The sequence below is a fragment of the Ursus maritimus genome, unplaced genomic scaffold, assembly GCF_017311325.1.
Source record: "Ursus maritimus isolate PB19 unplaced genomic scaffold, ASM1731132v1 scaffold_9, whole genome shotgun sequence".
NCBI classification, from domain to species: Eukaryota; Metazoa; Chordata; class Mammalia; order Carnivora; family Ursidae; genus Ursus; species Ursus maritimus.
The window spans coordinates 15,680,108-15,700,402 of record NW_024427107.1 but is presented as its reverse complement, the minus strand read 5'-3'; the positions used below and the strand labels follow the sequence as shown (position 1 = coordinate 15,700,402).

The following is a 20,295-nucleotide window of genomic DNA, read 5'->3' as shown; positions in this document are numbered from 1 at the left end:
CCTGCTGTAAGTGAAGCTAGTTTCTACCACCCATCTCTTTCACTTCATCAAGAAAAGTTCACAAGGATGATTCATTCCATGATGCTGATCCCAGGGCTCGCTCTGGAAGATGCTTTCTCAGCTGAAACTAAATGATACTTTATGTGTCTGCTCTAAATAGAGAGATTAGAAAGTTATATATATATATATATATAAAGTAGTAGGGGAGCACATTAAATATGTGATAAAGTAAGTGGTTTTGTAACTGATTTTATTACTTAAGTTCAAACACTTTTTTCTTACTAGTCTTTGTCAACTATAAATTAAGATAGAAGAAGTTGGACAAGGGAAAACCAGAGCAGTGCAGAATGCTTCAGAGATCACGTCTTTAAGGGTTATTAAACACAATTTGTTTTTGTCAGATTCCAATTTATCTGTATCTTAGCAAATCCAGGGAACGTGAGTTCTGACATCTTGTACATCCTTATTAATTATTCATGCTTGAGAGTCTGTACTTGCCTGACCTTAAGGAATATGTGCTGTTTACCGCAGTGAGAATGGAATAGAGTACTCTACCCATTTTGAATGAACACGGCTGACTCCCTCCACCCCGCTTTGCTGGTTTCAGACGTGTTAAATGTCTGGTACCCACCTCCCTCACCCTAGTCCTTCCTCTGGAGGAAAAACAGATGAAAATAAGTGCAAGTGGCCTGAAAGGGATGATATAAACACCCAGGGAATTTTTTAAATTATAAAGATCTGAAAATTCAGTATTACAAGCCCCAAAGAGTTTTATTGTCAGAAATAATCACTACACACCTGAGTTCTGCAATTACCCTTTTTAACCCCCCAGTTATTTCCAAGAAGTCTTCTGATGTGCAAAAATAATGTAACTTCCTTCCTTTGTGATTTATAAGTGATGGTTTCTGGTACCAGAGCTCTCCTTCTCTTTGATGAAGTAGGGAGAGGGGAGGGGTAACCTAAAATTTTCTAAAATATAATTCGTTGTCCTCTAGCTTACAATATACCTCTTGGTAAGTATTTAACCAGTTCAAAGATCCAGTCCCTTTAGGGAGTGAGTCCTTTTTCTCACATACTCCTCTTTCCCCTTTCACTTCCCAAATTGGTTTCTCTGTGCTCCGGGAAAATCACAGATAACTTTCTTGGAGGGGAGGGGTGATGAGGGCTGGTGGCTCTGGTCTGTGTGCTGTTATTGGCCAACATCTTTGAAATCTCCTCATTCCTGGGGTCCAGTGGGTGTTCAGTGCTGGGGCCTGCTGAGGTCTGGTCCTGTCCTGGTCTTTTTGCTGACAGCCCCAGATGAAGGCTATTGTCCTTCCAATATCCTGTACGACTGGACATTCTTGTCTCCGAGAATCTTGGGGTGCCCCATCCTCTCAGAATTCTTCATCTCACCACTCGTGCATTTGCTCCCTGCCCTCCATCCCTGCTAATGCCAATGCTGCTGGATTCCTGGTGTAGCACGGGCAGGTCATGTGGAGCCAGGGCCCTGCATCTCACTTCTGTCTCCCCTGATACTGTGCTCTCCCACCGGAGCTAAGCTGAGTGCTTGGAGCTCCCTTGTGCACAGAGCTAAGCTGAGTGCTTTCAACTTCCCCATGCTGTGTTTGAGGGAATTGGGACACTGGCCTGATATCTTAGATCCCCCTCAAACTCATGTGGCCACCTTCATCCTGGGGTTATATCACCTCCCCAACCCCTGTCCCTCATTCCCTCCTCCAATGGGAGTCAGAGTTAAGAATGCCGGCAGCTACCCTCTTGCTTTTCTCCTTTTCTCTCTTCGTCATTCTCCCAGCACCAATGTGGCCTTAAAATGATGATGATGGTGATGATGATGATGGCTGCTTATACTACTACAGATCTTACCACATATCTGGCATGTCCTATTATTAACTCATTTAGTCCTCACATTGGCCGTGTGAGGCAGGTCCTATTTATTATTACTTCAGTTTACAGATTAGGAACGTGGGCATAAAGAGCTGAAAAACTTGCCCAAGGTCACATGGCCAGTAAGGGGTGGAGCCAGAATTTGGATCCAAGAAGCCTGGATCCAGTCTCAGAATCCGTGTTTTCATCATACGGTTTTCTCTCTCGCTTCTCCTTCCCATCTGGCTGGATCTCTTACTTCCTCTCCTCCTTCTTTCGAGGATGAACTTTTGGGATTACTGTGTCCGCCTAGTCTTCCTGGAAAGCAGACCGGGAAGCCAAACCGATGTTGGATTTGGGCAATGCAATCCCACAAAAGCAGAAGTAAGGGAAAGGCAAGCGAAGTGGGGTAAGAAGGAGAGAAAATATAAGGGAATGTGTCGTGGAGCTTCATGGCAAGTCCATTTCTTGGTCTCCCAGGATATTTTTAGGAAGGATAACTGAAGGGACTGTATATCCAATAGTCTGTCCAGGGGAGAGGAAGTAGACATATTTGACCCCTGGCCTCCACATTTTGTAGGTCTTAGTTAGCCCCATGGAGCTTTAATGGTGACGTGGGTGCCAAGGGAGTCCTGGTGTGCCCCCCACCTCAGTGCAACAGGAGGGAGAAGGAGAGGCATTGTCTGCAGTCACAGAGACACCTGGCTCCGTGACCTAGGGAAGAGGAGAAGGCCTATCAAGAACTGGACAGGCCAGAAAGCCAAGCAAGTGCCTGGATCTGGGGTGATGCGTATATTGAATCTGGTACGGGCTGCTTTCCCCTTTCCCGTAGCGACGAATATTAGTAAAAACAAAGTTACGTTAAGAGGTTTGAAACTCTTCTTCCTACCACATAAAGGAAATATAACACAGAGAAAACTGCAACAGGTCGGGACCCGTGCCCAAGGGGTCCAGTTTGTCCTGCCTCACCCCCGCGTGCCTTCAGTGACCTGCTCGCCTCCTCCAAAGGCTTTAGGTGTCTCCACACCACCCGGCTCTGGCCCGTCCAAAACTCTGCAACCCCTAAGCTAATATCCCTCTTCAGAGCCTTCATTTTCTGCCCTAGAATTCATCATTTCCTAGGAGAGTTGACATTAGAAATGTTATTCTCTCCAGGGAAACCTTTCTCCGCTCCAGGGAGACACTGGCCCTTTCAAACCAAGGAGGTGGTCATTTGAACATCGGACTTTAAAAGCTTCTGAAATCTGAGTTCTTTGGCCTTAAAAAGAACGTGCAGAATGTCCATAGCATAGTCCAATCGCAGTTCAGGTTTTTTTAAATGTCTTTCCATGGAGGGTAACAAAAAGCTTGAGGTTCAGAGGCACCGTAGGACATTTCGTTATATAAAGTGGTTAGTTCTAATAAGCATTTAGAAAAGAGATTTCCATTATTACTCTTTCCATAAAATTCAGATTCTGAAATGTTCATGCATTAGGGAACACTGGCACTAAATATTTTCTTCTCTTTGTGAAATAAGGAGTCTTATGGGCTAAAGCCACATCTTGGTAAAGCATAAACATGTTAATTCTACTATAGTCCGATAAGTGGCAACCACGGGTCAAAGTGGGTTTATTAATCCACTTACTGGGTCAAAGTAAGGAGTTGACCCCTGAACAGTACAGAGGTTGGGGCGCCAAACCCTCCATACAGTCGAAAATCCAGGTATAACTTTTTTTTTTTTTAAGATTTTATTTATTTATTTGACAGAGAGAGACAGCCAGCGAGAGAGGGGGAACACAAGCAGGGGGAGTGGGAGAGGAAGAAGCAGGCTCATAGCGGAGGAGCCTGATGTGGGGCTCGATCCCATAACGCCGGGATCACGCCCTGAGCCGAAGGCAGACGCTTAACCGCTGTGCCACCCAGGAGCCCCTCCAGGTATAACTTTTGACTCTCCGAAAACTTAACTACTAATAGCTTACCGTTGACCAGAAGCCTTCCCAATAGCATAGTCGATTAATACATATTGTGCTGTATCCGTATGATAAAGTAAGCTGGAGAGAAGAAAATGTTATTAAGAAAATCATAAGGAAGAGAAATACAGTATTATTTATACATAGTACTATCCTGTATTGATAGAAAAACAATCCCAGCGTAAGTGGACCTGAAGTCGCCCACCTGTACGTGTTCACACTCCCTGTCCCTCTGTCATCCCCCGCTTTGGAGGACGCACTCTGTGCACAGCTGTGTACCACCACCCAGGAGACGAAGTCGGGTACTGTCTGTAAATGGCCCTTCATTCCGCCTGAACTCCAATTGCTCCCTGTACATGCTGTCCTCAATACTCGGTTGGATAATTATTTATAGTCTTTCTTCAAACCAGACTAGTTGGGTAGGGGCTGACTGTTCCTCATTTTTCCATCCCTTCACCACTGTACAGTCCCTGGCACGCAGTGTAGCTCAATGATACGTGCTAAACGAATGACTGGAACAATCAGTGACTTCATATCCTCTCTAAAGTGGACCCTCTGACTCTCTTCCTTTCCTCCCTCTTGATAGCTTCTCTTTCCCTTCAGCATATGCTCTCCCCAAGGCACAGCCCTTTTCCCTGGAGAGACACTTCCACAGTGAGTGACGGTGGGATTTTCATCTGACATGTTCCCTGGAGCTAGATTTCTCTGCAACTTGGAATTCTTCCTGTCCCTAACGATTGGTTATTTCTCCCAGATGATTAGAAGGCATAAGAAGTCTTTGCTACCTGTGTTTCCTGGAATTATTTTTAACCATCTTCAGTCTCAATAGCATGTCTCTAGTATGCTTTTAAGACCTCTCTTCATTTATCGCTACCTGTTAGTTTGGTTAATTGTAGTCCCCTAACTAATGGGTACGAGGTTAAACAAAATAGGAGGGGATAGCAGTTCCAAAATAATGCATGGCTGCCATGGTAGCTACAAAATCTGCTACCCATGCCTGCGGTTAATCGCCACAGGGAAGGCTGTGTTGCACTCAATGTAAGACCCCACCGGTGGCAAGATTTTGTGCCATTATTTCATATACCACTAAAGAAGAAAAATGGCAGCCAAATACACTATGGTACACTATGGCGTAAGAACTCCTTATCCCTTGGAACATTCGTTTTATACGTGTTGAAAAGAATTCTTTTAGCTTTGATTAGACTTCGATTAGCTATCTTTTATCACATACCACTTTAGATGCATCAATAAAAAGGAGACCAGAAGCAGAATAAATTGGTCACGTATCACTAAAACTTGGTCACACTGTAGAGTCTAACTGTTCCGTATTATGAAGTCAAAGTTGTCCATGATTAGTGATGATGCAGCAGTTTGAGGGTCGTTTTGTTGTTGATTCTGGAATTTTCCTCAAGCTCCTGACCTCCGTTCTGCAAGTGTCAGGGAACAGAGGGGTAGCGGCAACTGCAGCGTGACCGCTGACAGGCTCGATTTCAGGGCTCAGTAAAGTGTGCCGACGGGCTCATTTCCAAATTGATGGATTTTTAAATAGATATATATTACCACATTTTTATGAGTGATTTAACCAAATCACAGAAAGTTTTGAAGACAGAGAAGAGGGGGGAAATGTGCCACATCTCACTGGATGGCCGGCAGTTTCCTGTAAATCTTCACATATTGGCAGAGATAATCACCGCTTGCATGAAAGGCTGTACATGAATTTCCTCACGGATGTGACATTATGTAACAAAAGTTTTATTATTTTCAAGTTACTGTAATACGTTTATAACCACCGTGTAACATTTTTCTGAAGAAATTCTGAAATGGGGTTCAGTCTTTTCCATCCGGGGCACCGAAATTACTGAGGCTGCCTCCTCCTGGTCTTCACGTTTCTTCCTCCCCGAAGCTTGAGGTAACTCATTACCACAGACCCACACTTAGCATTATTTATAGAGTTCTTAATTATCTTTTTTTCCCAAACTGGTTAGAAACTGATCCTCTTTTCCTACATCAGCCTTCCTTTTCAAGTCATCTCAGTGTTTTTTTCTTTTTTAAATCCAGCTGTCGCAGTCATTAATTACGAACTCAAAATCTAGTAGCCAGAAGTAAAATACAATCAATGCAGCTATTCGTCAACGTGGGGCTGACAGGACGGGTGGAGAGGTGGAATGTTCGGGCTGTTCCGGCCTCCCAGAGCTTGCACCAGCAGGAGGCCGGGCTGTACCATGATTCTATCTGCAAGGCCCCAGAGTTCCTTCTTTTGTGGGCATGAAAATGACTGCCTTCTCTCACTGTAGGTACTTGGGTTTGAAATCCTGGGCCAAGAAGGACATCTGTCAAAATAAAGATCATCTGATATTTGAGAGATGATTAAAACATTCAGATTTGATTCATCAAAACAGCAAAACAACACAAACACATTCCTTCTAAATATGTAATATGAAGCAGTTGGGAACATTCATTTTAGGATCAGTATGTCAATACTTTCCCTAAAATAGTTTCTGACAGCTATTTTGGGCCGATAGATATTCAGGCAGAAGGATGTACTAACTTGAAGAGTTCAGAATTTTTTTTGTTCTTTTCCCTACCGTGGCTTGGACAAATAGGCCAAACTGAAATAGCCGTATTGTGAAAAATATCTGGCTGATCAAAAGATTCATTTTTCCAGTGTTCAGAGATTTTGTTTTTCATCTAGAAATTTCGTATTTCACTTCCCTCACACCCTCCTAATCAATCCTGTCCGAGTCATAAGAGAGTCAAAGAGAGGGAGCAGGTATCACGGAATCATATTTCCAGCCCACTATTTGTCACTCAAAAGAGAATAAGAGCAGACAAGTTAGATGAGGACAGAAGTGGCTTTTGGGAATCTCCATTCCCAAAATGTTGGCCAGTGAGAACCAGTGAGTAAAAAGGAAACCAGCAATAAACAAAAACTAACAAGTCAATGTGATACTGAGTATTAGGATATAATAATATATTGGAAATGTTCGTTAGGATCCCCTCCCCCCATCCCCATCAGTTCTCCTCTTTTGCCCTTCCTCCCATCTGAGCAATGATTCCATTCGTCGCCTCAGGGAAGAGGTGAGGCATGGTACCAAGTGAAGGGTCTAGTCTGCTCCTGGCCTGCCTCCACCCCCAACTTCCCAGTGCCTTTTCACCAGCTGAAAGGCAGGGATAAAAGGGCTGAAGAGCAGGTTGAGAGAGAATCTAGAACCCAACCTCCAACTAGAGAGTGACACTGAGCTTAGGCAGCAGGAAAGACAAAGAGAAGTGATGAGCGTGTTCATGTTGGTGGGTCCTGGACAGAAGGGCACTGCTTGCAGACTTTGGGGCAAAAATCTTGAGGTTAGGTTCCTCGGGAGCAGATTTTAAGTGGAAGATTACTGTGCAAGCACTTTATTAAGGAAGGGCTCCCAGGAGAGACCAGTGGGGAATGAATAGGATAGGACAGCAAAGAGGAAAAAGCCTTGCAAAAGTACTACCTCGGGCTAAATTCTAGAGTCCCAACATACATACCTGAGGAAAAAGCAGCCTCAGTTGTCCCAGAGCAGCTGTCAGAAGGGCCATGGGTGCTGGCTGTTGGTATGGGGAGTGAGGTTTGCAAAAAAGTGCAAAAACAGGATCTAAGTGTTTCTAGAGACCACACTGAAGTCTGCTCCCCCCGGGAAATAAGCAATATAATACTACAGTAATAAATGTATGTGTGTGTGTGTGTGTGTGTGTGTGTGTGTGTGTGTACATAGCACTCTCTCTCCTTGCTACATTCTTTTTTCTGATCTCCATCACAACCCTGGAAGATTCTAGAATATATTGGGGTCTGTATTATGATACCTCTCTCAGATACACCACCACCAAGTGACTTACTCAAACGACAAAATCTCCAAACCCAACAGTCTTTGTCTCTTCTGTAGCCACAACCTAGAGGGTATTTCTGTAACCTCTTGATACAAACTCAGAATCGTGGGGTCATTACGGAGTGGAGGCAAAGCTGTGGTCCTACCAGAGTTCCTTGGCTCACATCTGAGCCCTCTGCACCAACACCTCTCGGGTGAGGCCAACACTTTCAGTTTTTCCCGAGCTCTTCGGGGGACACCTGTGTAACTCCAGCGCCATTGTCTGGCCCTGAGTTGGAAGACAGCTGGTTCAGAGCATTGTTTTGGGTTTTAGGCAGGACAGGGTTGGAACCCTGGTTCTGCCATTTACCACGTGTGTAGGTTCCATAGGTCACTGAGGTTCTCTAGGTCTTACTTTTGTCATCTGCAAAACTGGGCAGTGTTAGCAGTCACCTTATAGGGTTACGTTGATTCAACAAGATGATATTGGTAAAGCGCTAAACCCCGGGCTTAGGAAAGAGCAAGTTCCCAACAAGCATTTTCTATTATGATTTCATTATTATCAATCCGCATCCTTTCCTTCAAATTACACAAACTCAGGTCATCCTTTTTCTAAAGTGATGTTTTCCCCCCTATGCCACACTGAATGTCAGTGTGGACCACTTTTCAGAAGTTGAAATTGATTCAGCAAAGTGAACCTTTTGGTTAATGTTGTTTACTGGAGTGGGATTTGAGCTGTAGCAATTTAGACACTTGGCTGGCAGATGGTGGATGGCCTTGGGAGGCTATACCATTTGCTTAGAATACAGGGTTTGCAGTCTCTCTTCACCAGTCATTTCAGAAATGAGTCTCAGTATTTCGCAGAAGCAAATGAGCCTGTAGTTAAAATCCTGGTGAAATAGCTCCTAGTTTAGTATTTATTTACAGCCTCAAAACCCAGCAGGTACGGCCCCAGGTGTACGTCATCTTAAAAGCAAATTCTACAGTTCCCTTAGAATTCCTGTTTTCGGGGTATCCAGAAAGATACATTTGAAAACCAGCTTCCTTTCAGCCCCCAGCCCCATGACAGAGATTTAAAAAGAAAAAAAAAGAAAAAAAAAACAAGGAAAGAATTTTTCTCTCTAATTTGTAAAGCAAACAAGAGAAATAAAAAGAGCAGGAGGAAGCCAGCTGCTAGAATGATACCCAAATAGAACAGTTTTGAATAGGTGAGAAATCACAGCATGAATGAAGCCAGAACAAGGGTGGTCTCCAGGCTTTCAGACCTTTCATCACACACATAGAAGGAAGAAGCACCAAGTGATGACTGAGGGACCCTGATGACAGAATTGAGATGAAAAATTATGGTTCATCTGTGTGAACGGAGCATAAGAGCAAAGCCTGCTGTGAAGGCTCTTCTAGCATCATGGATGCCTAACGGGATAATCCCAGAACTAACTATAGGATGTAGAGGGGATTCAAGGCAGCCCCTCATTCAGATCATGGCCAGAAACACAAGGGAGTTGTCTTTGCCCAGGCAGCAAGACCAGTGCTCAGGACAACACGCATTTCCACATCGCCACAGGCCGACTCCCTTCCCAGAGTGCTAGCTGGTGTGAAATGCCCTGCTAAGAATTTTAGTAGTAAAGGCAGGATAGTGGAGAACAAGGGTAATGAAAGAGATCTCACCTTTACTGGGCTTTCCTGTGTGCTTGGAGCTGTGCTGGTATCTTAATAGACCTTATCTCAGCTGTCTTCAAAATGACCCTATCGAAGCTGCACGCTTCCCATTAACTTTCCCAAACTAGTAAGTATAAGTAACTTACTAGTAACTAGTAAAAGGCGAAACTCACCTCTCATCCCAAGAATTCTGTTTCCAGAAAGCCTGTGACCTATACTGCCTAGCAATTCTATCTTACAGCAAAGAAAACTCCTTCACTACGGATAATTGAATGAAGCCCTCCAATGTCATGAGAGGCAAAGAAGAAAAGGAATGTGCACAACGCAAAGGCTTCTCTGGTGAGATTTGCTTTATTCTTTGAGGGTTACACCACAAACCATTGAAAAACGGATCGATCTTATATAGAAAAGAGGAATGAATAGAACTGTGTTCATATTGTGGCAGTGGAGTTGGGGGCCTGGTAGGAATAGGGCCCAGCTATCCAGACCCCTACCATTCATTTATTTACCCAAGACCCCCTCTCGAGTCCCTACTATGCAAGAAACACTGTAGAGATGGGAACAACAGAAGATGAAATAGACAATGGTTTCTTCTCATGAGAATTTCACCATGTCAGGGGAAAGTCAGACAAACAGATCATTACAAATCAGCATGTAAATGTTACAATAGTGTAACAGTGGTAACAGTGTAATCGTGCTAAAATTGAACCCAGTCCTTAAAAATCACAAAACAAGGGGCGCCTGGGTGGCACAGCAGTTAAGCATCTGCCTTCGGCTCAGGGCATGATCCCGCTGTCATGGGATCAAGCCCCACATCAGGCTCCTCCACTGGGAGCCTGCTTCTTCCTCTCCCACTCCCCCTGCTTGTGTTCCCTCTCTCGCTGGCTGTCTCTATCTCTGTCGAATAAATAAATAAAATCTTTTTTAAAAAATCACAAAACAAATACGAAAGAGGAAGCAAGATTTTAACCCAAGTATCTGGATGAAGATAACTTTCTAAGTTAAAAGGAATGGTAGAGAAAAAAATTAGATTTTAACTTGATAAGTTCCAGAGAAATTTAAACGTTCATGCTTTTTCAAGGAAATTAGCCAAATAGAAAAAAAAGGTAGAAATCTAAAGGAAGCTGTAATCTCTGTAACATGAAAAATAAAATGAAATAAAATGAAAAACAAAAGCTATAAAAAATAATTTAAGAAAAAGGCAAGAAAAAGCCATATAAATACGGTCTTATGGCACCATTTATAATAGTAAAGTATTAGAAACTACTCTGTCCAACCATAGGGAAATGATTAAATTAAGCAAGACAAACTGTTATGGTGGCATATTATGCATGGTTTAGGAGAGACTTTCCAAGTTATTAGCATTTATTAAGCACACTGTGCTAGGCACACAGAACTTAGGCAATAGTTTCTATACTTGAACATCTTACTTGAATACGTACTTAGCTGTCACATATAATGGTTTAGTTTTTTTGATCAGAAAATGTACTTTATCAGACATATTTCCCAGAGATTAATTTTAGACCCATAAGTTGCTCCTGGTTTTGGCAAATATATGCAGTCATATAATAATTACCCCAATTTCCTTCATTCCGCTTCACAATCTTCCTTCTCCCAGTTGCAGCCCCTGTGACCACTGATTTGATTTCTGTCTCTATAGTTTTGTTTTTTACCAAATGTCACATAAATCGAGTCATACAGTATGAGTATATGGTTTTCCGTGTCTTGCTCCTTTCACATAATATAATGTGTTTGAGATTCATCCATGTCGTTACATATATTGGTGATTTATTCCTTTTTGTTGTCCTATCCTATCCTATCCTATCCTATCCTATCCTATCCTATGGATATTCCACAATTCATTTATCCACCTACCAGGCAGTGAACATTTGAAATTTTTGGCAATTATGGATAAAGCTGACAAAAACACTGGCATACCTGTCTTTGTGTGGACATATACTTTCATGTCTTTGTTATATATCTAGGAATAGGATTGCTGGGTCATATGATAAGTGTATTTAGCTTTATGAAAAACTGACACATTGTTTCCAAAAAAGCTATATCATTTTGCATCTCCACCAACAATCTAGAAAGTTCCAGGTGCTTTCAATCCTTGCCAAATTGGCAATTGTCAATTGACACGTCAATCTTTTAAATTTTTAGCTATTCAAGTTGGTGTGTAATATTGTTTCATCGTATTGGGGGGGTGCTGGGTAGTGATACCACCCTCAGGCTCAGTGTTTTGCAAAAGGAACTTATAGGACTCAAAAAAGCTGTTATACTCATGATTATAATATATTATAGTGAAAGAAAAGACACTAAAATTAGCAAAGGGAAAATATACATGGGGTGAAGTCCAGGGGACAGCAAGTGCAATCTTCCAGGTGCATATTCCAGGGAATACGCATAGTTCTCCCAGCAATGATATATGACATGTGCAAAATGTTGCCAACTCAGGAACCTTACTGGAGCCTTGGTGCCTAGACTTTTACTGGGGGTCAGTAATGTAGGTATGCAGCAGCTGTGTGACTGACCTCAGCTACCCTCACCCAGAGCCCCCCTCTCCCTCCAGCAAAACCAGGTGTCCCTTAAAACTCACTTTGTCAGGATAAACTTACCTGGTCAAATTGGTACAGCGTGGTCCAAGGCGTTGGGCACACAAAAACAGAGTTCCAACATAAATGTAGAATGGCTCAAGGGCTCAAATGTATAAAAACACTCTTACGAGGCAGAATATCGCATGGAATATTCCAGGGGTCAGTTCTAAACACAGGCCTTTCTTTGGAATATGCCGGATTTGGGCAACCCAAGCCCACGGAATTAACCCTTTCCTGAGCCCTCGTGATCTTAATTTGCTTTCCCAAGTGACTATTAATGTTGAGTTCTTTGCATGTGCTTATTTGTCATTCATACATTTTCTTCAGTGAAGTGTCCAAATTCGTTGTCATTTTTTTTAATGATTTGGTTGTTTGCTTTCTTTGTATTGAGTTGCAAGAGTTCTTTGTATATTCTGGATAGATATCATTTATTCGATTGTTTGGAAAATAGATTCTCCCAGTCTGTGATTTGTCTTTTCTGTCACGTAATAGTACTTTAAAAGAATAAAAGTTCTTCATCTTGATAAAGTCCAATTTATTAATATTTTCTTTTGTGATTTGTGCTTTTTGTACCTTATCCAAGAAATCTTTCCTATACCAAGATCACAGACTTTCTCGTATGTATTTGTTCCAAGAAGTTTTATAGTTTTAACGCTTTCATGTAGGTCTATAACCCATTTTGAGTTAATTTATATATACGACGCAATGGAAGAGTTGAAGTTCTCTTCTTTTTTAATATAATGTACAATTCTTTCAGAACCATTTCTTGAAAAGATTATCCTTTTTTCCCCATTAAATTATCTTGGTACCTTTGTCAAAAATCATTTGACGAATCACATGTGAGTCTATTTCTAAACTGTATTCTATTCCATTGATCTATGTGCCTATCCCTACACCCATGCCATAGTGGTTCGATTATCGTAATTTTATAGTAAGTCTTGAAATCAGGTGACCTCACTCCTCGCAATGTTATCTTTTTCAAAATAATTTTGACTATTTTAGGTCCTTTGCTTTTCCATTTAAATTTTAAAATTAAAATCCAAGAGGGAAGACTGATATCTTAAGAGCATCTGATCCAAAAGTATAGTATATTTCCCCATTTGTTTAGATCTTTAGTTTCCTTCAATAATGCCATATTATTTGTAGCATACAAACTTTGAACGTATTCTGCTGGATTTATGCCTGAATACTTCATGGTTTTTGACCCTTTTGGAAATGAGAGGTTTTTTCAGTTGTCAATTTTTACTGCTATTATCTAGAAATATGATTTTTTATATTGACTCTGTGTATCTTGTAACATTGCTCAATTTACTTATCAGATCCAGCAGTTTTTTGTTTGTTTGAGAGTCTTCGGGATTATTTCTGTAGATGATGGGGTGATGTGCAGATAAAGCAGCTTTATTCCTTCATTTCCATTCTCTATGTGTTTTCTTTATTTTTCCCGCAGTGCCCAGGACCTTTGCTCCACTATAAAGTAGAAGTTTTATCCTCGTCTTGTTTTTTTGTTTTTGTTTTTGTTTTGTTTTTTTAATTGAGAGAGTGAGCGAGCACGAGTGGAGGGCCAGGGGAGAGGGAGAGAGAGAATCTCAAGCAGACTCTTTGCTGAGTGTGGAGCCCGACGTGGGGTTTGATCTCACGACCCTCAGATCATGACCTGAACTGAAATCAGGAGTTAGACACTTAACTGACTGTGCACCCACGCGCCCTATCCTTGTCGTTTCTGATCTTTGTAGGGCGACATTCAGTTTTTCATCATAAGCATGACGTTAGTGGTATTTTTGTTGTTGCTATTGTTGTTTTAATAGCTGCCTGCCTGTATTAGTTTCCTAGGGCTGCCATAATGTCCCACAAATTGCGTGGCTTCAAATAACAGAAATTTATTGTCTCACTGCTCTGAAGGGCAGAGGTCTGAAATCAAGCTGTAGGCAAGGTTGGTTCCTTCTGAGAACTGTGAATGAGAATCTGTTCCATGCCCCTCTCCTAGCCTCTGATGGTCTGCCAGCAATCTTTGGCATTTCTTGGCTTGAAAGTACATTTTTTTAATCCTCCACCTTCATATGGCATTTTCTGTGTCTCTCCACACAGTCTTTTTTCTATGCTTGTCTGTCTTTGTATCTAAATTTCCCAGTTTTATGAAGACACAAGTCATACTGGATTAAGGGCTACTCTAAAGACCTTAACTTAACTTGACTACCTGTGCAAAGTCCCTATTTCCAAATCGAGTCACATTCTGAGGCACTAGGGTTTAATACTTCCAACGTATTTTTTTTTGGAGGGGGAGTCACAATTCAACACAATTACGCCTTTTATCAAGCCGAAAAAGTTCTCTTCTATTACTTCTTTGCTAAAAGGTGCTTTTCATGAATGGTTGTTAAGTATTTTCAAATACTTTCTCTGCATCTATTGAGATGATCATATGTTTTTGTTTTAGTCTTTTGATATAGTGAATTATGTTGATTGGTTTCCAAATGTTAAACTTTAGTTCTAGGATAAATTTTGGTTGTGATATATTATCCTTTTGATATATATATATATTATTAAATTAAGTTTGCTAATGTTTTGTCAAGGATTTTTGGGTCTGTGTTCATTATGGATTTTCATCTGAGCTTTGTTTTTGTTGTTGTTTTGCTTTGTGCTTTTTGTTTGTTTCTGCAAAAAGACGCATAGTTTCCGTTTGGTCCACAGCTTGGGGCGGGGCTCCAGGGCGGTTAAAAAGCTGCCCAGTGGCTGCAGGGAGAGGCTCAGACACAAGCTCTGGCACTAGGGGTATCTCAGAGGGGCCGCTCAAAGGCTGCTGGCCGTCAGAGGCTCGTAGCCATGCTTGAGGGTGAGCCTTTCCAAGAGAGACTCACCCAGCCATTCCTGGGGAACAGCCATCTTGGGGAGGTTAGTCACGTGGTCATCCATCTTCTTGATGAGTTTCACCTTTTCATCCGGGAAGTGGATCTCCAGGAAGTCTCCAAGCTGGGTCTGCGGGGCAGAACCCAGGGCATGCAGATCCAAAAGGCGTGGGTTCAGGCTCTTCTCCTGAACCATGGCAGCTTCCATGGTGTCCAGGGTTTTATGCCACTCATCTTGGGAGGGCTTCTGCACGTCCTGGAACAGGGCACCAACACTGCTCTGGTTTTGCACCTTCCGGGGACGCTCAGCGCCTTTGCGCTTCTCCTCAGCCAATTCGAGATATTCCATTGTGGTCAGATAACACATATTTTATGATTTCGTTCCTTTTGAATTACTGCGGTTTGTTTTTATCTGAGAATATGGTCTGTCTAGGTAAATGTTTCATGTGCCGTTGAAAAGAATGTGTTGTTTGGGGATGAATAGAGTGTTCTAGAAATGTTAATTAGATCAGTTTGTTTGATAACGTTCAAGTCTCCAATAACTTCACTGATTTTCTACTTATTCTAATTATTGATTACAGGAGGGAAGTATTGAAATCTCTGATTTTAATTATAGACTTGTTTATTTCTCTTTTCAGTTCTATCCATTTTTTTCTGTATGTATGCCAAAATTCTGTTGCGGGATAATCTTTATTTGTAACATTTCCTTTTGACTTTTAATTATTGTTTCCCTTTCCCTGCTGAATTTCCCATGTGTTCACACATGTTGTCCATATTTTACACTTGATCCTTGAATATATTAATAATCATAGTTATATAAAATCCCTGTGTGTTATCTGGGACATCTCTGTGTTTGGTTCTTTAGTTTGTGTTATCTTCTGATATCTGATATCTTCTGATATCTACTAATTTTATGTGTATCTTATCTTCTGATATCTGTTATCTTCTGATATCTGATTTTTTCCCCTTGATTTTATGTGTATCTCATAATTTTTTATAGAATGTTGGACACTGCATGGAGAAGAATAGAGAGTAAGCTAACTACTCTTCTTGCCTGGAAAGGGGCAAGCCTCCTCTCCTCTCAAGTTGTTAGTATGGGAGTTTGGGTCAATCTAGTTTGTACTTGAGTTGGGTTTGAGGTATGCTGTTGCTAGCACTCTCTTCAGTGGGCACAGTCTTTCATTTCCTTCATCAGTGGGGTACTGCTCTGTTGTGCTTGGAGTGGGGTTGTGGTTTTTTCTCAGTGTTCCTACCCTACACTTACCTTTCAGCAGACAATGTATATCTGCAGCATACAGGGGCTCTCTTCTCATGGTTTTGCTCTTCCTTCACTGGAAAATGGGCTTCACTTAGCGTGAAGCTTGTGGTGAGCATCCTGGTGGAAGGTCCTGCATCAGTCTTTTTTTTTTTTTTTAAGATTTTATTCATTTACTTATTCAAGAGAAAGAGAGCGTGAGCAAGAGAGTGAGAGAGCATGAGTGGGGGGTGGGGGGGGACAGAGGGAGAAGTAGACTCCCCGCTGAGCAGGGAGCCTGATGCGGGACTCGATCCCAGGACCCCAGGATTATGACCCAAGCCTAAGACAGATAGATGCTTAACCGACTGAGCCACCCAGGTGCCCAGTTCTGCATCAGTCTTAACTAATCACAGCGCAGCTTTGTCAGAGCAAGATCTATGCTCAAATGTATTTCCTCCCTTTCAGATGCTTTTGGCTTTTACTCCTCTCTTAGCAGCAGTCTACCTTGTGAGCTCAGCCTACTGATGAGCTTAAGAAAATTTCTGATAGGATTTCAACAACAGTTCCCCAAACTGGAAAATACTGAATATACAAAGCTCTATATACAATATAATTCCAACATTAATTCACCTCCTAATATGCATTAGGTCTTTTGGTAGATGCTGATAAGCAAGATTGATGTTGTCCCTTCTTTGTGAAGAAATTATAATTAAAATTCTTCTACATTAACACCGAAAAGATCTGTACATCTGAAAAGAACAAAACCAGAATTAAAATTCCAACGGTGATCTTGGGAAAATATATATTCTAGTAAGTATGATACAAGTTAATATAATTAATGTATGAAGTAAAGACGCAGTAATTTATAGCAAATACTGTCAGTGCTTCACTCGTGTTCCCTAGGATCCCTTACGGTTTTTGTCGCACTGGCTTCTGGTATGCTTTCCCTTCTAAATACCGGTGCCTGCATCTCTTGTTTGGAGACTTCTGTTAGCCCACCTACCTCTCTCCCCTACCCCAGGCCCACCTTTACTCTGAGATAGTCTTTAACCAAGGACAGAGAGTAATATTGCTCTTGTCCCCTAATCAGGACACTTTAGAGGTATGACCTCTGCTGTCCCCAGAGCTTCCCTGGGGGGTTATACCAAAGTTTTCCTCCATGGGACTTTATTTGATGCCACAGAATTCTTTAGCTGCCCTCCCCTTCCTGTCCTACTTCTCTACTCTCCTACTACTTTTTCCTAAGAACATTTCCTAAGAAGTCACTTTGGTACAACTCCTCATCTCAGAGACTTCTCGGGAACTGAACTATGGCATAAATCAAAGCAAAGATAGTCAGAGCACAGGGGCGCCTGGGTGGCACAGTGGTTAAGCGTCTGCCTTCGGCTCAGGGCGTGATCCCGGCGTTATGGGATCGAGCCCCACATCAGGCTCCTCCGCTATGAGCCTGTTTCTTCCTCTCCCACTCCCCCTGCTTGTGTTCCCTCTCTCGCTGGCTGTCTCTATCTCTGTCAAATAAATAAATAAAAAATCTTTAAAAAAAAAAAAAGATTTAAAAGATAGTCAGAGCACAACAGGGAGGGAAAAAATGAGCTAAGGACCTAGACTAGGAATTCACATACAAAAGGAAAATACAACCTTTCCAAGGGTAACTTTTCTTTCGCGTATTTGGGAAGAAAGAAGAGTTTTGCCTCATATGCTCCCTAGTCCTTGCATGGTTCATTCATGTCTCCACAGCACTTCCAACCTCCCATTCCTCTCAGCTCTGCTTCAAATGTCCTCTTACTTTGCTGCCCCTGCCCCCAAACTTTGGCCTACTTTTCTCCTTCAATCTGATGCTTACCTTGTGATGTCGGCAGCTGTGGATGGGTGCTGGCGTACTCAGGGCTCAGGTATAGGTAGAAAATATTTCACTGTAGAAAAAACCCTTAAACCAAAAGACTAAAAATGACTATTCCCCAAAATCTAAGACGGAAAAGTTCACAATCTCTATGAGTCATCACGGTCAATTACTTCTCGGTCTTGAAGCTCATCTTACACTCTACGCTTCTTCAGCTCCTTTTCTGAACCCCCAGCACCCAGTTTAGGAAAATTCTGTTCTCTGGCATAGGGTTTAGTTATCTCCCGGTTCTGACTCTCCGTATCAGGGTACCTCCTGGGATGACATTTTCCAAAGTCTAATTTATCAGCCTAACTGATAATAACTTGTTGTGTATGTAATATCCGAATTGTGAATAGAGTGGGGTTGGAGACTCAGCAGGACATTTCAGATGGGATCTGGTGCTTTTGCTTGAGACTTCTTTTTTGGGCCAGTGACAGGAAGAGAGAGCCAACTGAGTACTTCCCACTCTTCCTTCAGAGATGTCTTGTTGGTGGCTTGTAACCGGTCATAGTGGGAGTATTTACACTGTGGATTCAGCAATTGTTACAAATGGGCTTTTTTCCTACCCAGAGAGCCAGTTGTTAAACACCTTCTGGTACACCACTGTGCCAACATTTTGGGGGACCATAATTCTTCTATTCATAGCCTAGATGGTTCAGTGGGGCTGACCCTATTCTCTGGCTCCAAAAGTAGGCGGAGTACCACATCCTTCCTGTCTTTGATGATTGGTGCAAATAGGAGTAAATATTCTCGGATGGGCCGATCAAAGTCTTCTCTGACTTTTGCTGAAATGACTGGGGAAAAGGTACGCTCCATTTTCGATATCCTGGACACTAAGGTTCCATAATGTCGAGCTGGTGAAGGTCAGGGGGGCCAGTATGTAGAGATAGCCTGCTTGAGAATAAAGCCAGCACTGAGGAAAATAAAGCCTAAACAAGGAGTGAGTAAATGACAGGGCTTGTGCTCAGCATTTGAATTCCTGCACGGAGCCCCTAAATTTCAGTTACTGACGCCAGCAAATGCTTATTATTGTTTCAGCTATTTTGAGTTCAGTTTCTGTCACGTGCAACCATGTCAATTTTTACTTATGTAATTGTGAAGAGAACACGCACTCCCTCTCTCTGTCTGTCTGTCTCTCTCACACACAAACACACCCCAAAGGCAGATAGTACCTGCCAGAAAACAAGAGAGAGGAGATTTTCCCTATAGGCAATGTGGAGCATTACCTTACCATGCAGAGCAATGTCAATTCTCCTTTGCTCGTCCTTTTTTTTTTTTTTTTAATTATGTTCAGTTAGCCACTGTAGAGTACATCATGAGTTCATCTTTCTGCTTCCAGATCATGCACAGGGACTTAACCAAACAACAGACACAGCAGTCTTTAGTTATTCTAACACCAGGCAGAAGTTCTGAAACTAAAGGCCCTCCTCCATCCTCCCCCTTTCTATCCAGTTAGACCAGGTCAAAATGTTAGGCAGAACTCCTTCTACTCCCTAGATTGTGTAGATAGAAGCAATGTAAAGATTGATATTCTCCCTGTCAGAGCAACTTTTCCAAAAGAGGAGGGGTGTTACTCTGCACAGTGAACAAATGACGGTTTTACTTTGGAATGAGATTGTTCAAAGAAATACAAATTCAAACAATGACACAATTTTACCTCAAGTCTTGATAAAATTAACACCCCGAAGTAGAAATGCTTTAGTGAAATCAGCATGATCTTACATTGCTGGATGGAAAGTCAGATAATGCAACTTTTCTGGAAAACAGTTTGTCAATATACATCTAGAAGTTCATGTATTTTTGCCGAACATTTCCATTTCTGGCAATATATACTAAATAAATTATCAGAAAATCAGATTGAGGGGCGCCTGGGTGGCACAGTCGTTAAGTGTCTGCCTTCGGCTCAGGACGTGATCCCGGCGTTCTGGGATCGAGCCCCACATCAGGCTCCTCCGCTAGGAGACTGCTTCTTCCTCTCCCACTCCCCCTGCTTGTGTTCCCTCTCTCACTGGCTGTGTCTCTCTGTCAAATTAGTAAGTAAAATCTTAAAAAAAAAAAAAAAAAGAAAATCAGATTGAAATTCATTTACTGATACTCTTTCCGGCCTTGTTTTTAATATAGAAAGGTTAGGAAAAACCCTAAATGCCTAATAAAAAATGAATACTTAAATAAATTGGGAGCTATCTATATAATAAAATACCATTTCCAAAAATAACCCTTTTAAGAATTTAAAATATAACCCTGATTATAACATTTAAGAAAGAGCCCTACGCAGACTGGTAAATGGCCTGATCTCACATAAAAATGCATGTGTACCTCATGAGTCATCTTGATACAGGCTGAGAACATTCCAATGCCTTAATGTTTTTGCATCTGCTCAGCCCTCACCCACTTTCCCACCTGGTGAATTCTTATTTTTCCTTTAAAATCCAGCT

The 20,295-nt window shown here is 41.9% G+C and overlaps 1 protein-coding gene across 1 annotated transcript; it reads right to left on the bottom strand.

Annotated features, from left to right (window-relative positions):
- Positions 1–14,685: 14,685 nt before the first annotated feature.
- Positions 14,686–15,090, bottom strand: LOC103677474 (ferritin light chain-like). Its single transcript, XM_040626048.1, has one exon. It carries the CDS (start codon positions 15,088–15,090, stop codon positions 14,686–14,688), a length of 405 nt encoding a protein of 134 aa, XP_040481982.1.
- Between the last annotated feature and the right edge of the window lie 5,205 nt (positions 15,091–20,295).

Coding starts and splice junctions, on each gene's coding strand:
- LOC103677474 (XM_040626048.1), bottom strand. CDS start 15,090: ATGGAATATCTCGAATTGGCTGAGGAGAAGCGCAAAGGCGCTGAGCGT.